This window comes from Astyanax mexicanus, chromosome 10 (genome assembly GCF_023375975.1).
Source record: "Astyanax mexicanus isolate ESR-SI-001 chromosome 10, AstMex3_surface, whole genome shotgun sequence".
Taxonomy (NCBI): domain Eukaryota; kingdom Metazoa; phylum Chordata; class Actinopteri; order Characiformes; family Acestrorhamphidae; genus Astyanax; species Astyanax mexicanus.
The window spans coordinates 25373803-25398606 of NC_064417.1; the positions used below are offsets into that span (position 1 = coordinate 25373803).

The window sequence follows — 24804 nt, forward strand, 5'->3', positions numbered from 1 at the left end:
TCAGGAGAACCAAGACTGGCCAAGAACAAAGTGGCATTGAAGATGACAGAGCCTGTTCCCCGGTTGAGTTCACTCAGGCACAACTTGCAAATGCGCGCTCAGAGTCACCTTAAATTAATCAGGAGACGAGACTCGAGAGAAATAAGAGAGATGCCAAAAGGAAGAGACGTGTGAACCGTTCCTCAACTTGAGCTCAGAATCCCAGGGGATTTAACCTGATAATGTGCCTGAAACAGTTCTGAGACAACACCACCATGCAGGTGTGACAGCGCCAAAATAAATGTGTAAACAAGAAGCGACACCTTATTAAGACGATTTCGTCAGAGCAGCAGACTCATTATTAGCTGTCGTTTTTTGTAGACAGCAGCTAATTTAGTTTCATTGAGGGAATGTATAGTAGAAAAATATCAATTACAAAATTAAACAACCTCAGAAGCCTAGACTGATAAAGCACAATTACACAATATAACCACCTCCTTGTTTGTTTCTACACCAATTATCTATTTTTCAGCTCCATTGATCATATATGAGCTCTTTGTAGCTCTGCAGTTTTAGAATTACAGCCTGTAGTTCTGTATCTGTTTCTTTGTATAGTTTATTATACTCATTTTACCCTGTTCTACAATGATAAGGCCCCACAGACAGATCACCACAGAGCAGCTATTATTTGGGTGGTGGGCCTTTCATTCTCAGCACTGCAGTGACACAGGCATAGCATAGCGGTGATGTTTAAGTTTGCGTTGGGCAGGTACAAATGGAACAGTCACAGCAGTGCTGCTGGAGTTTTTAAACACCTGATAAACTGAGAATACAGTCCAACAACAGTGTTCTGTGACTGCTGATCAAGGCAACAGATGCACTTTTCTTTCTGATATTTGTTATCTACAAGGTGGAGCAGCTAGGTAGAAGTCTAATAGAGAGGACAGTTGTAAGTGGAAACAGTGATGAAAACCCCCAGCAGCTCAGCCCAGCACCCATACCCTCTTTTTTGGTGCTCACAGTGTTGATTTCTTCCAAAAACGATCTAAAATACTGATTCGTCTAAATACAATGATGGTTCATCCCAGATCCCTCTGAGCCCAGAAGTTTTTTTTACTTCTGTCCATAAGGTGTGTATACATACAGCTCTGGAAACAATTAAAAGACCACTTCAATTTACGAATCAGCTTCTCTGATTTTGCTATTTATAGGTATACGTTTAAGTAAAATGAACATTGTTGTATAAACTACAGATAACATTTCTTCCAAATATCAAATAAAAATATTGTCATTTAGAGCATTTATTTGCAGAAAATGAGAAATGGCTAAACTAACAAAAATGATGCAGATCTTTCAGAGCTCAAATAATGCAAAGAAAACAAGTTCATATTCATAAAGTTTTAAGAGTTCAGAAATCAATATTTGGTGGAATAACCCTGGTTTTAAATCACAGTTTTTATGCATCTTGCCATGTTCTCCTCCACCAGTCTTACACACTGCTTTTGGATAACTTTATACCACTCCCGGTGCAAAAAATTCAAGCAGTTCAGTTTGGTTTGATGGCTTGTGATCATCCATCTTCCACTTGATTACATTCCAGAGGTTTTCAATTTGGTAAAATCTAAGAAACTCATTATTTTAAGTGGTCTCTTTTTTTTCCCTAGAGCTTTATATGGCACATAGCTGTGCCTCACTGTCTTCTACTGAATTATCAGAGATACCTGGGGATAAATGCAAGTGGGGCAACAAACAACATTTGGCTTTAAAGCCCCACTCATTTAAACCACATCTTCTATGCAAGTAACACCAAACATCTTACAAAGCCCTTCTGTGAATGTAGAGATGAGTGTGTAAGGACCATTTAAGAGAACTAGAGAGAACCTTTTTTAATGTCACAGTGGTTGGTTTCTTATGAAACATAATTGCTTGTGGAACTAAAAGTGTTTTTTTCTTTGACTTTCCTTAAGGAACCATCTGAAGACCCTTCATCCTTGAGAGATATCTTCCTGGATCGTCTACGTTTGGTCCAAGGAGACCATTTTTGGCCATAGATCAGGCCAGATCATCGTGTCATCATGATTTGCAGCTTCTTCGTGTTTCCTGGTTCAGTGCACAGGGGAATGTACAGGTTGGCTGGAAAAAGAGTCGCGTTTCTCCAGCACAATGTGCCACTTTATCCACGAGGCCTGGGGCCTGGGGCCAGTGCTGCAGCCTTCCTGCTCCTAGTTGCCTCTCTAGAGGGTAACGGCTCTGGGTGGGGGTGAGAACCCCATTAACTGCCTCTCTAAACATGGACTGACCTGCTGGCTCCAGTTTCACCCAACAATGTTCCTGTTCCAGATCTACCTGCTGGCTTCCCGGTGGCACAGAAGTAACGCGATCGGCCCACAATAAAGAAGCCCAGCAACTGTCCCAGACAAAGGCCGCCACTGTAGATGGGACTTACAGAGGCCCAGGCGGTGGGGAGTGATACTGAACATGAGACAGTGTCATTTTCACATGCATCGCTGATCCACGTTTAATAAGCAGCCCAGCAACAGCAGACCCCCACAGATTGCTGAGCTTGTGAGAAGTCCTCGCTTCCCTGAAGCAGGCAGAAGGTGGATAACCGGGACCGGAGGTTCCTTTCTACTCCAAAGGAAACGGAAGTGTTTGTTCTGCTCTGTGGTTTTATGTTGGATGTGTTTGTGAAGCTCGGAACATCAAGCCCCATGTGTGAGCAGAGAAAGTAGGACAGAGCAGGCTGGTAATTGAAGTGTAAGACAATAATTTCCCTTTTCTATTCACAAGCAAGACAGAAGGAGGACACAACACACGCTTAACCGGGCACAGAACGAGTTCATGTCTTTTCAAACCCTCTTTTATATCTTCTCCACCCAGCACTGGTGATATTAAACATATAATCATTCTATTAAACACTGACTTTTACCTCATTTGTGGATTCAAATAAAAGAGTTTGATGTAAGTAAGGAAAAACATTGGCTTCTTTTTCACTATAGGGCACAGAAGATAAGTATTTAGGTGGCATTTCCACATGGACATCGCTTGACATGGAACGTAGGCAATGTATAAAAACAAAGTACAAAAAACAACCTCACAGTTCTTTATTATGTTTTTAGATAGTATGCTCCAATCTATCAAAAATCACAACAGGAATTAGACCGGACAAGTAAAAAAAGGAACTGTGACACAGATATTACAAGATGCCATGCTCTTCCTGGTCCTGATTTAGCAACACAGAAAACATAGCACTTAGAAAAAAGTGGTTTAACACCAGATATCGCTAACAGTGCAAAATGCGAAATGTTTGATAATTGCAAATAATGAACAAACCAGTTGTGGAAAACTTGTGGAAAACTCTTTGACCAACTGTTTTCAGACTATTTTTCTGAAATAGTGTACAGTTATTTAAATGTCTAACTGGAAGTTCTCTACTGTGATTCACTCAGGCACACATCTTGGTAGAGGCCCATAGTTCATTTTTACATAACCAAACAAAGAATGTAATGATGTCTGTTGTTGTTTGCATGTTGGAATCACTTTTACCCATCCATCCAAACAAACACAAACACTCACAGACACAAACACAGTGGTTCCGGTGGTTTAGCCACTTATTCGCATCCGAAAAAGCAGTCAATTCTAGAGGGCCTGAGTAGAGTATCTTATCTAATGCACATAAAGACACACACACACACACATATACATGGCCACACAAAGACAGGGACTAATAAGAGACAGAGACCCAAAGGCAGAGTCAGATTAGGACACACTGTCAGTGCACCATCCCCTCAGTCTCTCCATCTCTCTCTCTCTTTCTCTTTTTGCCTCTATACACACATTTCAATGTCTGGACAAACCTCAGGCACCTTCCATTATTAAAGAATATAAACACTAACCTGCCATGACCCTGAGACCTGCTTAACCTTATCTTAATAATATGGATTAAACTATCCAACAATAGTTCCAATTGCTAAATACTTTTCTATGGCAATAAAAGTAATGTCTAAGCAGTGCATCTGATTATGTTTGGCCATATCAGTATATCTTAAGAGCTAGTTTGAAGAGCGCAAATTGGATCTCTTGAGGCCCCAAACTCTCTCATGAATCCACCAGCAGCACAAATTATTTAACTTAATAAAACATTGATTGGCCAGACCAGGTCCTAAACGATAACTACACAGAAATGGTTACTGCAAAGATTATTATCTTTTTAAATATTATTTTCTCTTTAATTGAGAATTATATTGTCTTTTTGGCCCTCAGCCCACTTGTAGTGGACAAAGGCATATTATAATTTTAGTGTACCTTTATTTTTGTTATTTTTGTACAGTTTCAGCTGACTGAAATAGATAGAGAATTTTTTTTTAGATTCTAAGTCTATTGATTTATGAAGTCTTATGAAGAGAAACAAATACACAGCATTGCATTATTGACCTATTTAGCTTGCCCTCTCTTGTTCTCTCTCTGGATAGAATTTGGGTTAATATATTCAGCAGTAGACTCGGCTGACAGGTTGGTGCTTCCAGCTGAGCTGCAGGGCTGACCGAAGAAGCCAGGGCCAAAAGAGGTCTGTTTTGCCCAAGGCTGAGCGCACTCTGTCCCAGTGCTGCAACCATGGATGTACAAATAAATTCAAAAATTCAGTTTTATCAAGGCAATGCTATTGAAATTATGGCATAACATTGCTTTGATCTATACACTGAAGCGCTGCGTTAAGTGAAGAACCCATAAAGAGTCAAGAAAAACAGTATTAAACAAGGAAAAACAGATTCTTATACAGTACAGTTACTGTAAAAAAAAATATCGAAATAACCTTGATTATCTAGATCCAATAAGGATGCACCAAACCTACACTAGGATCAGGAGGGTTATACTGTTTTGTATTGGTATTATTAGATAAAAAGACAGATCACTTTTAAAGAGTGTGATGTACATATTAGGATGCAAGTAAACAGTCAGTTTTTGGAAGTTGATGTGTTGGAAGAAGTTAAACTGGTCAACAGGTAATAGGGTCCATTACCACTCAAGGCTCACTGAGGTTCACAGAAGCAGAGATGGGACCAATCCAATCCAATCGCATCCAATCCAAACTTTTTAAGATCCAGCCCATGTTTCCAAAGCTCACTACATATGTAAATGTGGGTGTGTTGCACAAAACTGAAACAGAAGTCAGATAACTATTTGTGATGCTTATACGCCACAGCCTTTGGCCGCTCGCATCACAGATTCGCTGGTTCCAGACAAGCAAGATTGTGGGGCCGAACTGCACGACTTCCTGGACGAGAACCTGTGGTTTTGCATTGAAAAAGCAAAGGAATCTTGGCACCGACACCATGCCAGTGGAAAAGCCCCTCTGATTCAGATTCCGGCTTTACATCTTACATGCAAATCAGCCCCAGTCTCAGATTATGCAGCAAGCATTAGCTGTTGGTTTGAGTAAATGCTGTGTGTTTGGAGATATTTTAGTGCAGAAACACCCAAGAGCAACACAGTGGTGTTAGTACAGCTGCTTAGTAAGGTTTAATCAGTACCTGTGGAGGATTCACATGAAAGTGTAGCATTACCAGGATTCTAGTTAGCAACTTAGCCTGCTGCAGCTTCTTTCAGTAACTGTGTAAGCTAGTAACATTTAGCTGTTGGTTTGTTTGTTTGCTTGATAGTTTAGTGCTGAAATTCCAGCCTTGGAGTTGAATATGCATCACACACTTAACTTTAAAACAAGCACCTGCACTGGATTACAGTGAGAGTAGTAGGGGTTCATGGCATGAAGAGCAGTTTGTAGACACTCAGTCAAGCTTTCAAGAATCTCACTAATCTTTGGCAGACGACACAAATTTTAGGGAATTACATATAAGCTTTTACTAACACTTGTGTATTAGAATGAGGATCGACTGATCGCTACTTAAAGGATCTCCTGGTAATAGCTATATCTTTGCTGTCCATCCAATGAAAAAACAAGTATGTCCATTTTTGACGATTTTTAGTTTTCTACATAATTTAAAAACACACACTGTTTCAAAATCTGTTAATGAATGGACCAATAGGAATTTTCCAAAATTACCTAAAATAAACTCTTTATTCCATTGACTTCTATTAAACATTAAGAAGGTTTATTCTCTCTCCTGTAAAGTTGATTTTAAAAGTTTTGGAGATGCATGTTTTCCATTGGACAGCAATGATATATTTTATGTTCAGATACCACAGGGACGCTTCAAAGGTCTTGTAGAGTCCATGTCTTATCAAGTCAGAGCTGCTTTGGTGGAACAAGAGGAATGTGCACAATATTAGACTTGGTATCAGGTGTTTTTAATGATCTGGCTGGTCAGTGTATATACTGATACCATGATATCTTCAGTATATATCTGACATTTAGAGTGTTGTGTGCTGCTCTTTAATTCGCTGATATGTACACTAACATGACATTTCCCAACCAAAACTTCATCACGCCAGGATCGCTGCCAGCCTCGAAAGTCCTGCAACACGACACAGTAAACAGAGGCTGTGCCTTTATTCAAATTAATGCATTAAGCACATAACGCAAAACCGAATTACACGCCATCGCTTGCGGCCAGCTTCCGAATAATGGATTAAATGAGGGAAGCATGCAGGGAGTCTTTGGTGAGAGCATCTTGCCGAGATAAACCCTGATACTTCATGCTGCGTTGGACGAAAGAGCTAAAAATAAAAGCTTCGGTGCCTAAAGCCTCTCGCCATGTCTGACCATCAGACCATTGCGTGTCACCGCGTGCTGACAGCGTCCCTGAGAAGCGCTCCTCTCCTTTTCCCAAGCATGATGGCGCTAATAGGACATCATTTGTGGGCGCTAATTGGGCCGTATCTTTAATTATTCAGCTCGTATGAAGCGCTCCCGCTATTCCGAAGGAGAGACGCAGAGACGGCCTTGCCCCAGAGTGTGTGAAAATAGTCAGGGGAGAGAGAATGAGGACACAGCCAAAAAGAAAGAAAGAAAGAAATGTACCCAGGAGACTCAGAAACAGACAGGCAAGGGAACAAACGGATAAAAGACAGGTGGAAAAAAAGGGACCGGAGCCGAGCTGGCATTGCTCAGCAAAACAAACCCAACAAAGCTCAGAAGAAGCCTTTACTATAGAGGCATGAAAGAGACGACGTCTGCATTTTAATCTACTGTTCTCTTTTATAATGTCACTTCTTAAACGGTGGCTGCCTACTTATTTATTTTGATATAAAAGAACTTGATGTAGCAAAGCCAAAAGAGAATGGAATATTGGATTTTTTACAAATTAGCTTATTGATTAAGAAATCAAATGCAGAAAGGAATGTACTTAAAAGATAAGTGGAAAACATAACTCCAAACTTAGAGCAATGTAGTAGAATTATAAGGTGATTCTTCAATTTGGGGATACTTTTTGCTATTTCATTCTCTGTAAAAGACAATAATAGCACATGCAATAATTTGGTTTTACTAAAGTGAATGGTTAATGGCTTTCCAGTAAATATCAGTTAATGCCCAAATGTATATAGAATTATAACTTTAACATATTTATTTGCACATGATCTCTGAAGCCTGTGGCATGTGAAGTGGTTGAATGCCAGTGTTTCAGAGTGTGTTCATGTCTATGTTACCATCTGGCTTTCTGTGTTTGATTATCAAAACAGACGCAATTTCATTTCTTTACCTTTCTCAAGTTAAAGTCTGTCTAACAAATGGAAGATGCAATCATTGTTACACCAGATCATAGCAACTTGTTGGTACAGTGACCTTTTACTAATCATTTAAAAGTGGTTTTGAACAGAGGAGCATGAAAACCCCCTTGTGAGCCTTCCAATGTTTCTTGCTTCAGCACTGAGGTTGTTTTTAATTGCTCACACCATGGGATACCTGGAAAGACAACATTTGCCACAACATTTATTTTGTAATCCCTAAATTTCTTATGATCATATTGACTAAAAAAGTGGAAGAGAGATACTGATAGTGAAACTGTGAAATCTTGTTATTACCAAGTGATAAAAAATAGTCATAACCAGCTTGCAGGAAAAAGGAGTCTTGCCCTCGGATTCTTATTGTAGTAGTGTGGTAGAGGTGGGCGGATCGATCAAAATATCGATAATATTGATACCAATGCTGGTACTGATATTTATCATCGATACTCAAGCTTTCTCTCTGTCTCTCTCTGAAAGGAAGAAAATACTAAGAATGATTCTATTTGAAAAAAGAAACAAAGAAAGAGAGAAATAGAAAAGATGTCTAGTGAGGGGAGAATGTTTATTTTATTTTTGTATGTTTGTATTACTCTATGTCAAAAAATATTTATTTTCCTAATGTTAAGGCAAATCTTTTGTTACTGTTCAACTGTTTGTAAACAAAAATGTTGCTTGTGATAATAAAGTATTTCAGCAAAATTCTATTCTACTTTTGGATCCTTTGGATCTATGAAGCTTAAATATGAAAAAGTATCGGTATTGGTATCGATATCGGCAATACTGGCCCTGCACCTACTTGGTATCAGATCGATACCAAAATTCCCGGTACCGCCCACCTCTATAGTGTGGTGTGTTTGTCTGGCCTGAATATCAAACCTTGGACAGCCATGAGTTAGAAAAAACTGTCACTTGCTACACCACACCATTCATTACCAATTATGTATTTTTGTGTGTCGGTTTTGAGTAATGAATTGTCAGCTTATATGCTAATACATGAAAATAGAACAGTGGTGCCACATTTTGCCATTAATCTTCAAATAAGAGCAAAACAAAGCTATAATTTTGTTTCAATTGTGTTTACATGCTGTATAATTAAGACCTGTCTAAGACATTATATAGAACTAAAATATGTAAAACTCGTGAAAAATACCAGTAATCATTGTTTATGAATGAGCAAACGTGTTGCCGTGGCGCTATTTGCTATTTCACTTCAGAGTGAAGTATAGTTTATGAACCTGGCACATTGTCTCATTGAACGGATTACCCAATATATCTCTCATAGTGTTGGATTAAACCTGAAATAAAATCAATTCTCTAAAGTGGATAAAGATTCTTCTTGGAACTGCTTGAGGCCAAGAGCTCATCCACGACCATCCAAATGGGCAACACTTTTAACAATGGCTTTTCAGCCCCACTCTGCGTCTCCTGTAACATTTTCACTGCTCCACTGCTTCACTGCTGAGAACTAGCAGGTGCTTGACATTCTCTAACCGTTGCTGAGCCTCTTTCTGCCTCTCTGTAATGTAGCCGTGATGAGGAGAGCGCGCCGGGTAGCCTCGCTGTCCCAGACACTGTAATAGCTTCATTAGAGCTGGAGTGCCTTGGTGCCTCCTGGCTCTAGAGATTTAATATGTAAGACGGTTGGACTCCTCATATGCAGGCAGCCGGGTCTGGACTGTGGAATCTCTAATAAAGAAGCACCCAGTCAAAGCCATAAAGCAAAACATCAAACACACACCGTTCACATTTCTCCCTCTGCCCCCAAGCCCTGCGTTTGCTCCATTTGTGCAAGTCATAAGAGCTCTGGGTCTTTAACTACACTGGAACTGAATGCAGAGTAGTGCCACCAAGCTGAACTACATTATTAAGAAGTGACGGCCAAAACCTAAAGCATGGAATTACTTGAATTTATTTATTTCTCAACTAAAGGTGAAGACTGTGGAGTCCTGCAAATGGAAACTGTATTTATCTTGGAACAGTTGAATAACAAAAGTTCGGAACATGGAAATGACAAAAAACATGAACCTCATACACTGCTGTTCCACCTTCGAAAGCAAAACCCACATACAGAAGTACAACAGAACTGTGAAACAAACCCTGCGCACTAGTGGTAGCCATTTGAAAGTAAAAGCAACATCTACAATAATGCTAATGTTAAGCATTTCTGTTTAAAAAGGAACACAAAGTAGGTTTGTCACAATACCAATTTTTGACTTCAATACTGTTACCAAGTGTAGTATCATGATCTTCGTACTAAAACAATATTTTAGCCAAAAAAGTGCTTCCTTTTGTCTAAAGATAAAGTATTTATTTAAATACTTTGAAACAGGTCACATCTAGATAATAACCAATATTATTATTTATTTTTTTTACATGTTGAGTTATATGTAGTGATTAGATTGACCATTCATTATAAGTGGTTTACAATAATTTACAGTAGTATTGCTTGTTGTTTAAGTTAAGTGAGTCCACTTTAGTTTGTTGGTATTTCCACGTTAGCTAACCTCCTCAGTGCTCTAACTGGCTACAGATGCCATCTAAAGCATTGAATTTGTTTATGCTGTTGTAGTATAAGCACTTTAGTATTAGCTGTTGTAGAGCTTCCAATGCCTTGTGCAACTCTATGGTTAAAAAAAACAGGTAAATCAAACTAACTACAACTACCTAACCTACCTAACCTTCTACAGCTAGATGCTAGGCTAACGGCTAATCCTAGAAGACCCAGCTACACTCTCTTTAGCTCTTTAGCTAACTAACCAGACATCATGGTGATTAGACACTGATGTTGACCCAGAGAGGATTGCACACTTATCCAATAAGACTCTAGAAAAGTTACAAAAAGTATTTGTTACAGCCTTAGAAGGTATAGAGTATAGATAGGCTAAGCTAAGCCAGGCCAAGGTATCTGGCTATTGGCTACCTCAGTGACTTAAACCAGCTAATTAATGTGAGCTGTTTTTTCCACAAACCCTCAGTAAAGCCAAAATGAAGTTTACTTAGTTTCTTACATTAGCAAAAATAAAGTGGTAAATAGGCTTTTAAAACAGAATATACAACATATTTCACTTCAAACAAAGTCACAAATTTACTTGTTGGTGCATTATATAACATAGGGTTTTAAAAACAACTCTTTAATAGCACAAGCAGGCTCTAACCTTTCATTCTGTATTACCGTATACTGTCACACTATATGGCTCATTTAAAATCCGTTAATTTTCCCCAAAAAATCGCCAGTATGCATTAAAATCCGGTGCACACTATGTATGAAGTTTATCAGTCAGGTTGTAAGGAGCAGTAAAGTCACTTCGCTGAAGTACAGTGTTATACAGGCCTGTAGTCTGCTCCTAACCCCGGCTATTATAGGCCTGTAGTCTGCTCCTAACCCCGGCTAGCACTGCTGAAATAGCATTAGCATTACCTGCTAACCAAACTCACCATCTGCTTGTAACCTGCTCCTAACCCTGGTAGCACCGCTAGAGCAATTAGCCAGTAATGCTAATGCTCCAGCCTTAGTGCTGGAGAAATTTAGGAATCTAAGCTTACTGTAAATAAATGGAAGTGCTTTACTCACCCAAATAAACAGTTTTCAGGAGAGAAATCTGTGTTAATTAACATCCAGTGCTCGTTTAACTTGAAAAAAGAAAGTCTTTTTTATTACAGTTTTGTTAACTTAGCTTAGCTTTACTTAAATTAGTTGGCTACCCTCACTGCCACCCTGTGGAGAGACCTGCTGATTATAAGGTCCTTATAGTGTCTCTTAAAATGTGCTTTATAATCCAGTGCACCTTATATAGACCAGAAAAAAATGTTGAAAAAGACAAGAAAATAGATGTTCACTGATAGTGCACCTTATACTACGCTGTGCCTTATAGTGTGAAAAATACGGTATTTGTATTAGTTTACCTCTAATTGTTCTCCAAACAACGAAAGGAAATTAGCGCTTTTACACACAGAAGCAGACACACACTTACGTGATGATGAAGGTGGTGGTGAGGAGGAGTGTGGTGAGCAGTCCTCTCTGGCAGTCTGCGTTCTTCCTCTGTCTCTGGTGCATCTCCCCTCCACAGTTATCGCAGCAGCGGCACATGCAGAACAGCAGGCCCACGATCGGCAGCAGAACCGCAAACAGCAGCCCCAGTGCCGCACACACCACAAACCCGATCTCATAGTAAATCACCTGCACGCACACACACACACACGCACGCACACGGTACAACACACTTCATGTTATACAGCATGTCTGCAGTATTATGGTTATGGTGTATTTTGGAACACATCCTCCATTGCTACACACAACACTGAGGGATGAAGGGCTGCTGGAGGTAATGTATGTCTAGCACTGACACAACTAATGACAGAAGGAGGGGGGGGGGGTTCAGGGGTCAGTCAAATGATGAACATAAAAGGGACGTCTAATGTTGTTGGTATTGTTCTGATTGAGGGGGTTGGGGGGGTTGTTTACTTTCCAATTTCTAAAAAGTCCATTGCTCTTTAAAGGAAAACTCCGGTGTGACTTTGGGTGTAATGAAACATGATAAAGAGTATTAACCTTTGTTGAATGACCCAACTCCGTTCTATCGCAGCTTTCCAAGATCCAGCAATTTTATTCTACTTGTCCAAACACCCTTTAGACTGGGTGATATGGGGCATATTCTTGCCCCTGCAAATACATTGCTTTCTACACTGATATCCAGCCTCAAAGTAGCTCCACACCTCATTGGTAGAATCCAGAGAGCCCTGACATTTAAAACGAGGCATTAAGAACTTTAAAAGTGCAAAAGAAGTTATTAAAGTACTAAAAAACACTGTTTACAACCCGTAGCGTAACCTACATCTTTGGGCCCCACCATCTTAAAGTAAAGTCATGATCAATAGAGTGACAAGCATGTAATGTTGACGGAAGTACATGCTGTATACATGAAGAAGACAAGGCCGGGATGTGTGCTGTGCCCGGACTACAGCTTCAGATGGTATATCAGAGGAATAGGCGAAGGGAAATGAAGACAGAAGGGTTCACGTTTGTGCAAGAACGTGCTCATCACTCTACTGATCATGACTTGTAGGTTACTTTATGGGATGTAAACAGTGGTTTTTAATAAACTTCTTATGTACTTTTAAAGTTATTAATGCCTCATTTTAAATGCCAGGGCTCTCCTGATTCTACCAATGAGGTGTGGAGCTACTTTAAGCTGGATAATGGTGTAAAAAGCGATTTTTCTGCAGGGGCAAGAATATAATATCACCCACTCTAAATGGTGTTTGGACAAACGGGCTACAATTGACTGTGGAGGTGGGATATTCAACAAAGATTCATACTTTTTATGCTACACCTAAAGTCATTTTCACATAGGAGTTCCCCTTTAAAAGGGTGTAATTGCATTATTAGACTATTATTATACTAGTGGCATAAAAAAAAATCTTTATATAATTATTTGCAGTTATTTCTGGGACAATATATCATACAATAAAAAATTTTATCAAGACTTGGCAAACTATTTTTTAAGCTACTTATTTTCTAAAGGCCAACAAAGACAAAAGTTCTAGAGTTCTTTTTCAGAGCACATGATAGTTTCAAGCTCTTAAACTTCCAACTCATCCTCAAATCACGAAGACAAATCTGTAGCGCTCGCATGCTCCCCACAATCCAGTGCCGAGCTGCAGGGTATTACCTGAGTCTTTCAGCTCTCATCAGCACAGACGGGCTTTAGTGTGGTTGTGAGCTTGACTGGGTGGGATTACAGAGAGAAGTGCTGAGGGAACTCAATGCAGTGATTGAGCTGTCGACTCTAAAATCCCCTGTAACTCAATAGATCTGGTGGTCTATTTATTTCAGGTCATGACTGGGCTAAAAATAGCAAACGGTTCAAGAAAGGGGAAATTTAATGGTATTCGTAATGACCTCATCGTTTGGTACTTCTGCGTCACTGTGTCTAAAATTTTGCCAAATTACCTACAAATTTGTAAGTGTGTTTAGTCAAAATTTCTCCTAACTCACATTTTTACGTCTGTATCTTAGTTTATTTAACCATATATATTGAGTTGAGTGCAAAAAGAATTTGTAAATTAGCTAAAACTGATAAAATATTGTGTAACATGCTTAGTCTATAACTGCTCCATTCCTTTATCATTGTTTATTCCCACCTACAGGCAAGAACTTTCCCATATCACGATGCCCCCGACCACTTTTCTTCTCACACTTGTTAAGCAGCAGTTAGACCGTAGGGCCACTCGACAGCTGTGATATTACATGACATAAAAACATGGTTCTGACGTAATTCTTCTCAGCCTGCTCATCAAAAGAACATAGATTATAAATTCAAATCCTGTCAACCCCACAGCCCTCCATGGTCAGGAAGTCCCCCATTCCCCAGGTGATGTAAGAGTTATAACCTTTAGATGGAAATAAACAGTAAACATATTAAAGGTGACCAAATTTAAGTAATTTAACCTTCAAGTCATTTACTAATATGTTTTTAGGCTCAAATTAATATGAACTGTTGACTAAACACTTAAAAAAATAAAATGCGAAATTTAAAATGCTCTGTAATTATTTATTAGAATTTTATGTTGGCCTAACTGAATATTTTACTATAAACGATACCAGTCAATTTTAATAGTTCAGTAGCAGTGTTTTATGGACCAGAAAAGCTGCTTTTTATTTTCTCATCTTAGCTTAGCAATGATTTTATTACTGCAGTTTTTTACTTGTCAGACCTCTAATTCTTCTGTTCACTGCTAAAAATTAAGACTTAGTGCAGTGTTATTCTGAGCTAAAAGCGCTGTTGCCATATGGCTCAGCCAGACCATTTTCTGTACCAGTTTTCTTTAGAGAGTCTGTTGAAGGTGTAGGAAACAGTATTCACATCTCCCTGGCTTCATGTGAAAATTCTCTAAAGAAAAGACTTCTACTTTTAATAGTTACAGAGTTCTTTTTTTTGTTATCTTGATGAAAGTGTGAATGTGCTGTGTGTAAGTGTGTAAATGCTGTAGCACAGAGTCCAGTAACACAATATGTCCCAGCACTGCTTTACTACAGACAAAGGCTTTGCAAATTGACATTTTTAAAATCAATTTCCAATGAATTGTTAACCAATGAAAAAACTTCCAGTGTTGTTTAACCTAATAAGTCAACAATCTTCAATCTGCTATTATTTATACACAACAAGTGGTAGACAGCTACATTAAAAAAAAACTTTAACCGAAGTCCGGAGGGGTAGAAGAGCATGGAGAGGATCTACGGGACAGGCCGTGTGGACTGAGGGAGGAGGTGGGGTTATAAAGTTAGGGTCGGCTGAAAGAGGAGATGAGGAAACCGACTCAGTGCACACTTTACCTGCAGTGTCAGAACAATGTTCTCTGGCTGGGGGAGGCCAGATGATGAGAAGCATGCAGAAAAAAAGCAAAGGAGACAAAAAAAAGAACACAGGGGGAAAAAAGAGCACAACAGATGATCAGAAAAAAGCAACAGGCAAATAAAAGACAAACAACGCACTTAAGAACCAGGAACAAGACCTGCTATTCCTCTGCAGGGCTCACAACCAATCATCTGATAGCATCTAATTAGATGTGGCTGGCATCTCCAGCACTCCTCATTCTTAAGTGTATATCAAGGCAACAGTGACGTACCCACAGAGAATGAGTGGATGATTATGGAGGAATCACAGTACCTTTAATCTGTAGTTTTCTTATTTAGATTAAAACAGGACATGGAAAAAGACTTAGTGTACACTGCTAACAAACACTGAATTAAACTGTCATCAATCTATTCTATGTAAATACATGCTCACACATCTTCCAACCAGCTTAAAACTCATCCAAATCTTCATTTGGTTTGTGCAGTGTTGTTGTATGACTTACTTTAGTCTATAAATGGCATTTACTGTAAAAAGAAACATTCTAAAAAGTGAAAGCACCACAGATCTGGCAACTCTGCTGGCTGACACAAATATAAAGTGCAGCTCCATCCATCCGCATAGTTTTTTTTCCCTGTAAACTGCTATTTCAACTGAAGTCCCCCAACCATTCAGCACAGGTAGTTTTATTCCTGTGCTAATATTGCTGAATTTAGATTTTCCCAATAAAGGCGGCACTACACTTTGCGGTAGTCAAGCTGTAAGGCAACTACTTCATTAAATCATACTATTATTGACCACATGGCATTACTGTGCTGTTGGTCACATTAACAGAAACTCTGTATGAAGTTCTTTATAGTTTCAGCCAGATGTTAACCAGCCAACCAGTTCATTTTAGTGTAGTGTAGACTTGGCAGACTCAGTAGTATTTGTACCTTGCTTCGGCCAGTGCTCTTGCAAAATGTTTGGCCTAATTGGAGTCCAAATATTATTTAAAACAAGGGTGTCCAACCTTTTTTTGTTGGGGGCCAGAAGGAGAAATATATTTGAAGTCACGGGCCACAGACTCTGTAATAAAACAAATAATGAAATATACCACTTTAAATAATACATTTTCCTGATTACTTTCATTTACACACCATTTTACTTGACACACATTTTATCTTTGACGGTGTTGTGTAAACTAAGATTTTTTAAATTGATGTTTCATTTCACGATATTAAACTCCTTAATTCAGTCAACTTTTAGACTCTTTAGCCCGTTTTTTAAACACTCTCTCCGCTTTTAGACTCTTTTGCCCGTTTTTTTGTGCTACAACTGAACACTTTTACGCTTTTAGACTTTCACATTATAAAATCCTGCTTAACAGCGGGCCAACTTTCATTCTATTTCTAAAATACCTCCGTAGTTTGGACACCCCTAATTTAAAACATTATTTTTTCTTCTATTAGCAGTTCAGGGGCTACACTGCAGCAACTAGAGTAAACAGAGTTGAGCTCTGGTACTGTCATTTGTGTAACTGGATGGAAATATAAATGGTCTGGTCATAAAATACATGAATTACACTTTTACTGTGGAAACATTACACTTAACAGGACAAAATCCACTTCTGCTTCTGCTCCTTTAGGCTACACTGTAAACTCAATGAAGGCAGTCTGGGACGTTTGGTCTCAGAGAAGGGGGTGTGACTAATGAGTAGGCAAGTCTGGCTTTACCCTTTTTTTGCAACAGTTTTTCAACAATGTGAATCGTTTTGTTTTAATTTCTAAACAACTACAGGAAACGGAACCATAATATCAAAGTTTAAATAAGATCAATATTTTTTTATACCTTTATTGGTTTCAAATTGTTAAATGTAGCTTTTCCATACATTTCTGAACCAAGTATTTTAGGATTTGAGGGATGTATTTACTGAGATGAGATTGTCCAAGCCCAGTAATTTGTAGCAATGCTAGTCTATCATCTACTGTTCTTAACCAACAAGCACATGTCAAATATCAAACATATGACTTTTTAACTGCATTTGGGCTCAGTGAAAAATCAGATAAATATACAGGGTTCATACACTTTTTGACCAATACATTTCCATTATTTTTTAATGACTTTTTTATGTCTTTAAGGCCATTTTTTTACCATTCCATTTTAAATTAGTGCAGAGATAGACAATATAAAAACAAAAATCAGCTAAACTATAATCGAAATGATCTAACTTCTGCTTTTTTTTTCTCTTCCTTTCCTTTCTGTTTTCTCTATCTATCTCTTTTACATGTATGGAGATGCCCTGTTCCTGATGTTCCCAGCCTGGCTCTCCACTGCCCGCTGTGTTGTTCTCCGGCTCTGCAACCCTGCACTGATTACCATTAACACACACAGTATCTGTTTCTGTATTAGCCATAGCTCTATAGTTTGTGCCCATCACATTCTTATATTCATAAATTAGTACCTGTTATATTAGCCATAGTTCACATTAATTCTCTGTACTGTTTTTGTTCTGTTATTTGTTTGTTGTTTGTTTGTACTGAGCGGGTCAACCCGAGTAGGATGGGTTCCTCGGACTGAGTCTTGGTTCCTTCCAAGGTTTCTTCCTCTTAAAGGGAGTTTTTCCTTGCCACTGTGTCACCATAAAATTGGCATCTCTGTGGTGCTGCTCATAAGAGGCGTGGACCTGTTTTTCCTGTAAAGCGGCTTTGTGACAACCTTTGTTGTAAAAAGCGCTATATAAATAAAATTGAATTGAATTGAATATAGTAGGTATAAAATGAATCTGACACACAATTTTTAACAATAATAAAATGTGTCAGATCCATTTTTCCGGGCTAAATTACTGAATTAACTCTGAGCTGATGTATTTGTAGCTCAAAATAGATTTTCTCCATTAATAAACTGAAACACTAAAACAAAAGTTTCTGGGTATTTTTATTTTTCCAAAACTTATCCAGGCCTGGAATTTCTATTCTCAAAATAGAAATGGACTTTTCCAGGTTTTTCATGAACGTACGAACCCTGAATATAATTATTTACTGCACTTCTCTTTTATGTGTCATGTTAAATGTGTAAAGTACTGTGGTTATCTGGGGTGGATGAGAGCAAGCAACATACTCAGCAGCATCTCTCAGCCCGTCATTCCATCAGTGGCCCTTAGAAGCCCGAGTCATGTTTTCTTCATTATTATCTAGTGGGGGCTTCTACAACACCTCTCATCCAATCCACAAAAGGAGACCCCGACTTCAAAAGCAGAGATGCTGATTAATTAAAGTCCGCTATTAAACTATAACACACGGATCCTTCCTGGGCTCGGACTGGAAGCTGATGCCAAAACCAATTAGCGGCTCTTCCGCCACAGTGGTATAATGGGAGGAAAGGGTTTGTCCTCGGCTTTCACAAACAATTACCCACCAGTCGGGGAACAGATACAGGGGGACAATGTCTTCTCAGCTTAGCTACGTCGAGAGATCACCAGGAGTCACCTGCGCGGTCACAAGCACGCTTTTGACACCCTCTTACCTTCTGGTACTCGGACTTGATGGCTCCGAATTTATCCTTCGCCACCCGGATGACGAGATCTGCAACGACAGGAGGGAGAAAAACAGAGTCAGAGTGAGGAGGCCGCAAAACGTTACATAACCGGTTTCATGGGCTAGCGCAGAGACAGCAACAATGCGCCCACTGTAGCCAGGCCTGCTTCTCCACCAAGCGCCCTGGAGCTGCTCCCACAGCCACAACACAGCGGGCCTGAAAATATCAGCTTGTTTTCATACAGGAAGGTTTCGCACAGTCCGCCGGGAGCAAAAGCCCAGATGTTTTGCAACTGTTAGCTTAGCCTGTGAACTCAGAGCCACATGCTGTGAGTTGTGATTGATATGAAGTTCTAACCACTACTGCATACTAGGGGTGAAAATTATAGAGCATCTCATAATACAATATTATCATAATACGTCGCCCATGATTATAGGTCACGTGATTTACTGTGATTCTGTGATACTCAATATATCGCAAGACAATTCTTTATGCTATTTCACAGCATCTTTGTTACAAAAGTGGATAAAATACTCCTAAATAAGCAAAAAACAGGAATTATGGATTTAATGGTGTCAGTTTTAAGTCAAATTTGGGGTGTCAGCCTTTCAGGTCTACATTTCACAATAAATATTAATATTTGATGCCACTTCTTGATATACAATGGTGCTTGAAAGTTTTTGAATGATTTTGATATTTTTTTTTAATTTCTCCATAACTATGACCTAAAAAATCACCTAAAAGTATAACTTTATTCTTGTTAAACCATTCTTTGGTAAAACTACTTGTATGCTTAGAGTCATTGTCTTGCTACATGACCCACCTTCTCCAGAGATTCAGTTCATGCACAGATGTCCTGAAATTTTCTTTTAGAATTCTCTGATATAATACAGAATTTATTGTTTCATCAATGAAGACAAGCCTTCCTCGTCCAAATACAGTAACAGACCATGATACTACCACCACCATGTTTCACAGATGCAATATGGTTCTTATGCTGGAATGCATTTTTTCCATTCACCAAATATAGTGCTTTTCATTTAAACCTAAAATTTCTATTTTAAACTCATCCGTCCACGAAATATTCTTCCATCCTTCTGACTTGTCCATATTAGCTTTAGAAAACTGGAGATGAGCAGCAATGTTCTTTTTGAAGAGAGCAACCCTGCCATTGTTCATTGTTTCCCTGAGGGTGGATTCATGAACATTTACATGTGAGAGAGACCTTCAGTTGCTTAGAAGTTTCTCTGTGGTTTATTAGACACCTTTCTTTGATCTTTGTTGGTTGACCATTATTAGGGAGGGTCTTGAGTTTATTCCATTTCTACACAATCTGTCTGACTGTGGATTGGTGAAGTCCAAACTATTTATAGATAGTTTTGTAACATTTTCCAGCCTGATGCGCATCTACTGCACTTTTTCTAAGGTCCTTTTCTGAAAAATCTCCAGGGTTAATGCTTTGATACACCTTCACAAACATGTGTTGTGAAAAGCAGTCTTTGATAGATCCCTGTTCAAATACTTTAGCCACTTACAAATATATAATGTTGGATCATTTTCCGCAGTAAATAAATAAACAAGTATAATATTTTTGTCTTATTTGTTTAACTGGGTTCTCTTTATTTACATTTAGGACTTTTACATTTAGTGAACATCTTATAATGTTTTATGTCATATTTATGCAGAAATATAGAAAATTCACAAAGGGTTCACAAACTTCCAGACACCATTGTATGTATCACTAACAAACAATACAATATATTGCAATACTGATATTTGGTCCCTCCTCTAATATTAATGCTGCAGTCTGTCTATTAAATATCTGTCTCTGGTGTAAACAGTATGTCATGGAAAATGAGAACTGTGCAAATGATGCACATCAACTGATGTGACTATTGCTCATGTTTGCATAACATCTATTGTGATACATGGCATTTTGTGGCATTATACTGATTATATGAGTGCACTGGAAAATACATGTATAAATAACAGCAGAACAACAGCACTGATAAAATGGCACTAGAATAACACTGTACACCCAGAACACTGTAGTTTCAGATCTCACCACAGTTCCACCACACTAGCTACAGTTGCAGAGCTACTATATATATATATTCAGAAATTACTGTAGATATTTAAAGTCTAGATGTACAGCGAGAGCCTCAGTTGACAACTGACATGGAAATTCATGCTGGATGAGCCACGGATCACTGGATAGCCTGCCACATGTTACAGTGCGCTCCATCCTCTCTACACACTGCGCGCACATCTGGGCCAGTCGGCTGAGTTAATCACACTGTGGCTCTGTCTGCTGCGGGAGTCATGTCTGTTCACTGCGAGTGACTGAACTCATTATTAGACTAATCTGCCAGATGAAACCACAATGAATAGCCAGCCAGAAACACAACAAACGCATCAGCAAACAGCGTGAAGAACAAACGATAATAGAATGGGCTTTTATCTTTACTAAACACTGTGTTTACTGCTTTCTCAGATCAACCAGTTCAAGCTCTTCCATTAGTAGCTCTTAAAAATCACAGAAGCATTCAATAAATCTAGTTTTCTAATCTAATTAACAGTTTTTCCTCTAAGTATAAATTAGGGCTGCAATGAATAGTCAACATAATCAATAGAATCATCAATATTAATTATAAAAATGTATTGATTGCAAATTTCGGTCTCGATTAATCGTTTATTTCTAACTGCACCGCAATACATAAAGTGCTGGGACAGAAAGGAAATGGGGGAGGGTTAAGGGCTCCTCAATACCATTCACATTCAAATTTAACAGATATTTATAAATACAACAGATTACATATTTACTCACTTTTCATTTACTAAATCAGAATATTACACTTTTTGGGCATTTAATGTGCATTTAAATCCCATAATCAGCTGTTTCTCTCTTTTGTTTTTTTAAAGATGTATTTTCTTCCATTTTTCTCCACCAATTTAACTAGGCCTATTGTCCCAATCATTCAGCTGCAAGTCAGCTGTATATCCCCTAATACTAGTGATGCCACAACACGAGGAGGGTGAAGACTAGCACATGCCTCCTCCAACACATGTGAAGTCAGACTCCGTTTTTGAACTGTCGCTGACGCAGCATTGCTGATTATCCAGTGCGCTTGGAGGAAAGCACAGCGACGCAGTGACCCTAGGAGTGATGAGGGAAAAGAGCGCCATCTACCCACCCAGAGAGAGAAGCAAGGCCAATTGTGCTCTCTCAGGGCTCTGGCAGCTGATGACAAGCTGCATGACCGGGATTCTACAGTTACTGACTACTACTGACTACTACTAACTAACTAACTTACAGTTTAACAGGTAACTTAGCTCAGAATGTAACTGTCTTAGTAATCTCTAAATTGTGTCAATCTATCAAACACATTGCCAGTATTAACCTGCAATTTACTTTGTCTCTGCTCGTGAAGCTTTATAGAAGGATGCTAAAATGCCTGATGCTTATTCTGCTGCAGTTTCTTTGTTTTACTATCAAGTGCTGCCTGTGCTTAAACCTAGCATGTTTTTTTTACATCTGATGATACATCCTGATGATTTAAGTACATAGTTAGTGTACTGAGAGCATGGGAACCTATGCATAGTACAGGTATCTGGTGGGACACAGTTGAGGAACGTACCTGGATGTGTATGTACAATGTAGAGAGTGGAGCGGTGTTAATAAAAGCTCAGAGTTAATGCTACACCCAGTGTCTCCCTTCTGAGTGCGTTGCAATGCTACAGTAAAGCCTAATAGTACATGGTGTCAGAAGTGAAGAATCCCGTCTTGGACATCGTTCGGAAGAAGTTGTCGGGGAAAGAAAGACCGCGCTGCGGGCAGAGAAAAAAAAAAAAAAAAGGCAGCCAGTGCTGGGGCGAGCTAAGCTAGCAGAGGCTAGTGAGATATACGCCGTCGGTCGGGGGAGAACCGTCGAGAGGACCGCGCTGAGAGTAAGGTCTATTAAAAAAAAAAAAAAAAAGCAACGCGATGGATTCTCTGTTTTCCATAAATCCACCAGAAAACTTCGACTTCTCGGACTACTCTTCATGGCCCAACTGGAGTCGTCGTTTTGAAAGATTCCGCGTGGCTGCGGGATTGGACGGTAAAGACGAAGAATACCAGGTGAACTCTTTAGTGTACACAATGGGAGATAAAGCTGACGACATTTTGTGCACACTAGGCTTAAGCGAAGCTGATAAGAAGAAATATGAAGCTGTAAAAGTAGCGTTTGACAGATATTTCATTGGAAAACACAATGTAATCTATGAGAGGGCCCGCTTTAACAAACGGTGCCAAGAACCAGGGGAATCGGCTGAGTCCTTCATCTCGGCAGTTTACAAACTAGCAGAGAATTGCCAATATGGTGCACTACAGGAAGAAATGATAAGAGATAGACTGGTAGTGGGCATACTACATCACGGGCTGTCGGAAAAGCTGCAACTGGACAGTGCATTAACATTGGAAAAAGCAGTGTTGCAAATAAGACAACATGAAGAAATAAAGAGACAGCAATCAGTGGTTCGGGAAAATACAGTTCAAAATGAAAAAGAGGCCAAGGTGGATTTTTTAAAGTTCCAGAAAAAGGCCTACAAAGATAACCAGCCGGGAAAGACTTTTAACAGTACTGGTCCAAAAGAGTACCAAAAAGGTCGGAAATGTGGACGTTGTGGCAGAGCACCTGCACATGCTAAACATAGCTGTGCTGCACGAGAGGCGGAGTGCAGAAAATGTGGAAAGAGGGGACATTTTGCTGCTGTCTGCAGGTCAGGCAGAGTTGGAGCTGTTATGGAAGATGAGGATAATACTCTTTTCCTTGGAGCAGTATCAGCAGGAGAAAAATCTGAGAGCTGGAGAAAGACACTAAAAGTAAATGGCAAAGACATCACTTTTAAATTGGACACAGGGGCGGATGTGACTGTGATCCCAGCATCAAGTTACTCCAAAGAACTGTACGGCCCGCTAGTCAAAGCGACAAAACCCCTGTGTGGCCCCAGTGGGGAACCACTGAAATTAAGAGGTCAGTTTAATGCCGTCCTAACATACAAGGACAAGACAACATCACAACCAGTGTTTGTTATACAGAGACTGGCTACACCTCTGTTGGGCTTCCCAGCTATAACAGAGCTAGGACTGTTGCACCCGGTGGACAGTGTTAAAGAACTGGAGGCTGACATGAAAAAACAATACCCCAAAGTCTTCACAGGACTGGGACTCCTTAAAGGAGAGTACAAAATTAAACTGACTGAAAATGCCAAACCTTATGCATTGTCACTGCCAAGAAGAGTACCTCTACCATTGTATGACAAAGTCAAAGCAGAACTTGAAAGGATGGAGCAAAGAGGAGTGATCGAACCAATTGAGGAGCCTACAGAGTGGTGTGCCGGGATGGTGGTGGCTCCAAAGCCCAATAACAAGGTGAGAATCTGTTCAGATTTGACTCATCTAAATGAGTATGTTTGCCGAGAGAGACACATACTGCCTGCTGTAGATGAGACCCTGGCCAAGCTGGCAGGGGCAAAAGTCTTCACAAAGCTGGACGCTACAGCAGGGTTCTGGCAGGTGCCTCTACATCCCCAGTCAGTCCCATTAACCACATTCATCACTCCATTTGGGAGATATTGTTATAAAAGACTTCCGTTTGGAATTTCGTCCGCACCTGAACACTTCCAAAAGCGTCTAACCCAGATGCTCACTGGACTGGAAGGTACAGTGTGCCACGCCGATGACATTCTTGTCTTCGCATCCACACGAGAAGAACATGACCGGCGGCTGCACAGAGTGTTGGAGCGGCTGCAGCAGGAGGGCCTCACCCTCAACAATGACAAGTGTCAGTTTGCAGTGGAGAAAGTTAGGTTTCTGGGCCATATTGTTTCGGCACAGGGTATAGAAGCAGACCCGGAAAAAATCAAAGCCATCAGGGAAATGCCAACACCTAAAGAAGTTGCTGACGTGAAAAGATTTGTGGGCATGGTTAACTACGTGGGAAAATTTTCCCCTCGCATAGCAGAACTCACACAACCACTGAGAGATCTGCTTAAAGCAGACACCACTTGGGTGTGGGGGACAGCACAACAGCGAGCCTTTGACGAGCTACGCCAGGAACTGAGCTCACCCACAGTATTAGCCCAGTACTGCCTAGACAAAGAGACAAAAGTCGCTGCAGATGCTTCCTCCTTCGGATTGGGAGGAGTTCTGTCTCAAAAGCAGTCATCAGGAGACTGGCGCCCTGTCGCATTCATCTCACGCAGCATGACAACAACAGAGTGCAGATATGCG

The 24804-nt window shown here is 39.7% G+C and overlaps 1 protein-coding gene across 12 annotated transcripts in view; it reads right to left on the minus strand.

Annotated features, from left to right (window-relative positions):
• prom1a (prominin 1a) overlaps nt 1–24804 on the minus strand; it is a 111105-nt gene that overhangs the window by 34529 nt on the left and 51772 nt on the right. For 8 of the 12 annotated variants that reach the window (XM_049483943.1, XM_049483941.1, XM_049483940.1 and 5 more), the window contains exons 2-4: nt 18519–18577; nt 14996–15022; nt 11634–11839 (exon numbers count right to left, since the gene is read on the minus strand). In XM_049483943.1, the coding sequence (XP_049339900.1) occupies nt 11634–11839; nt 14996–15022; nt 18519–18577 (292 nt within the window). The remainder of the gene's footprint in view (nt 1–11633; nt 11840–14995; nt 15023–18518; nt 18578–24804) is intronic. The other 4 variants (XM_049483945.1, XM_049483942.1, XM_049483949.1 and 1 more) reach the window with 1 other exon arrangement.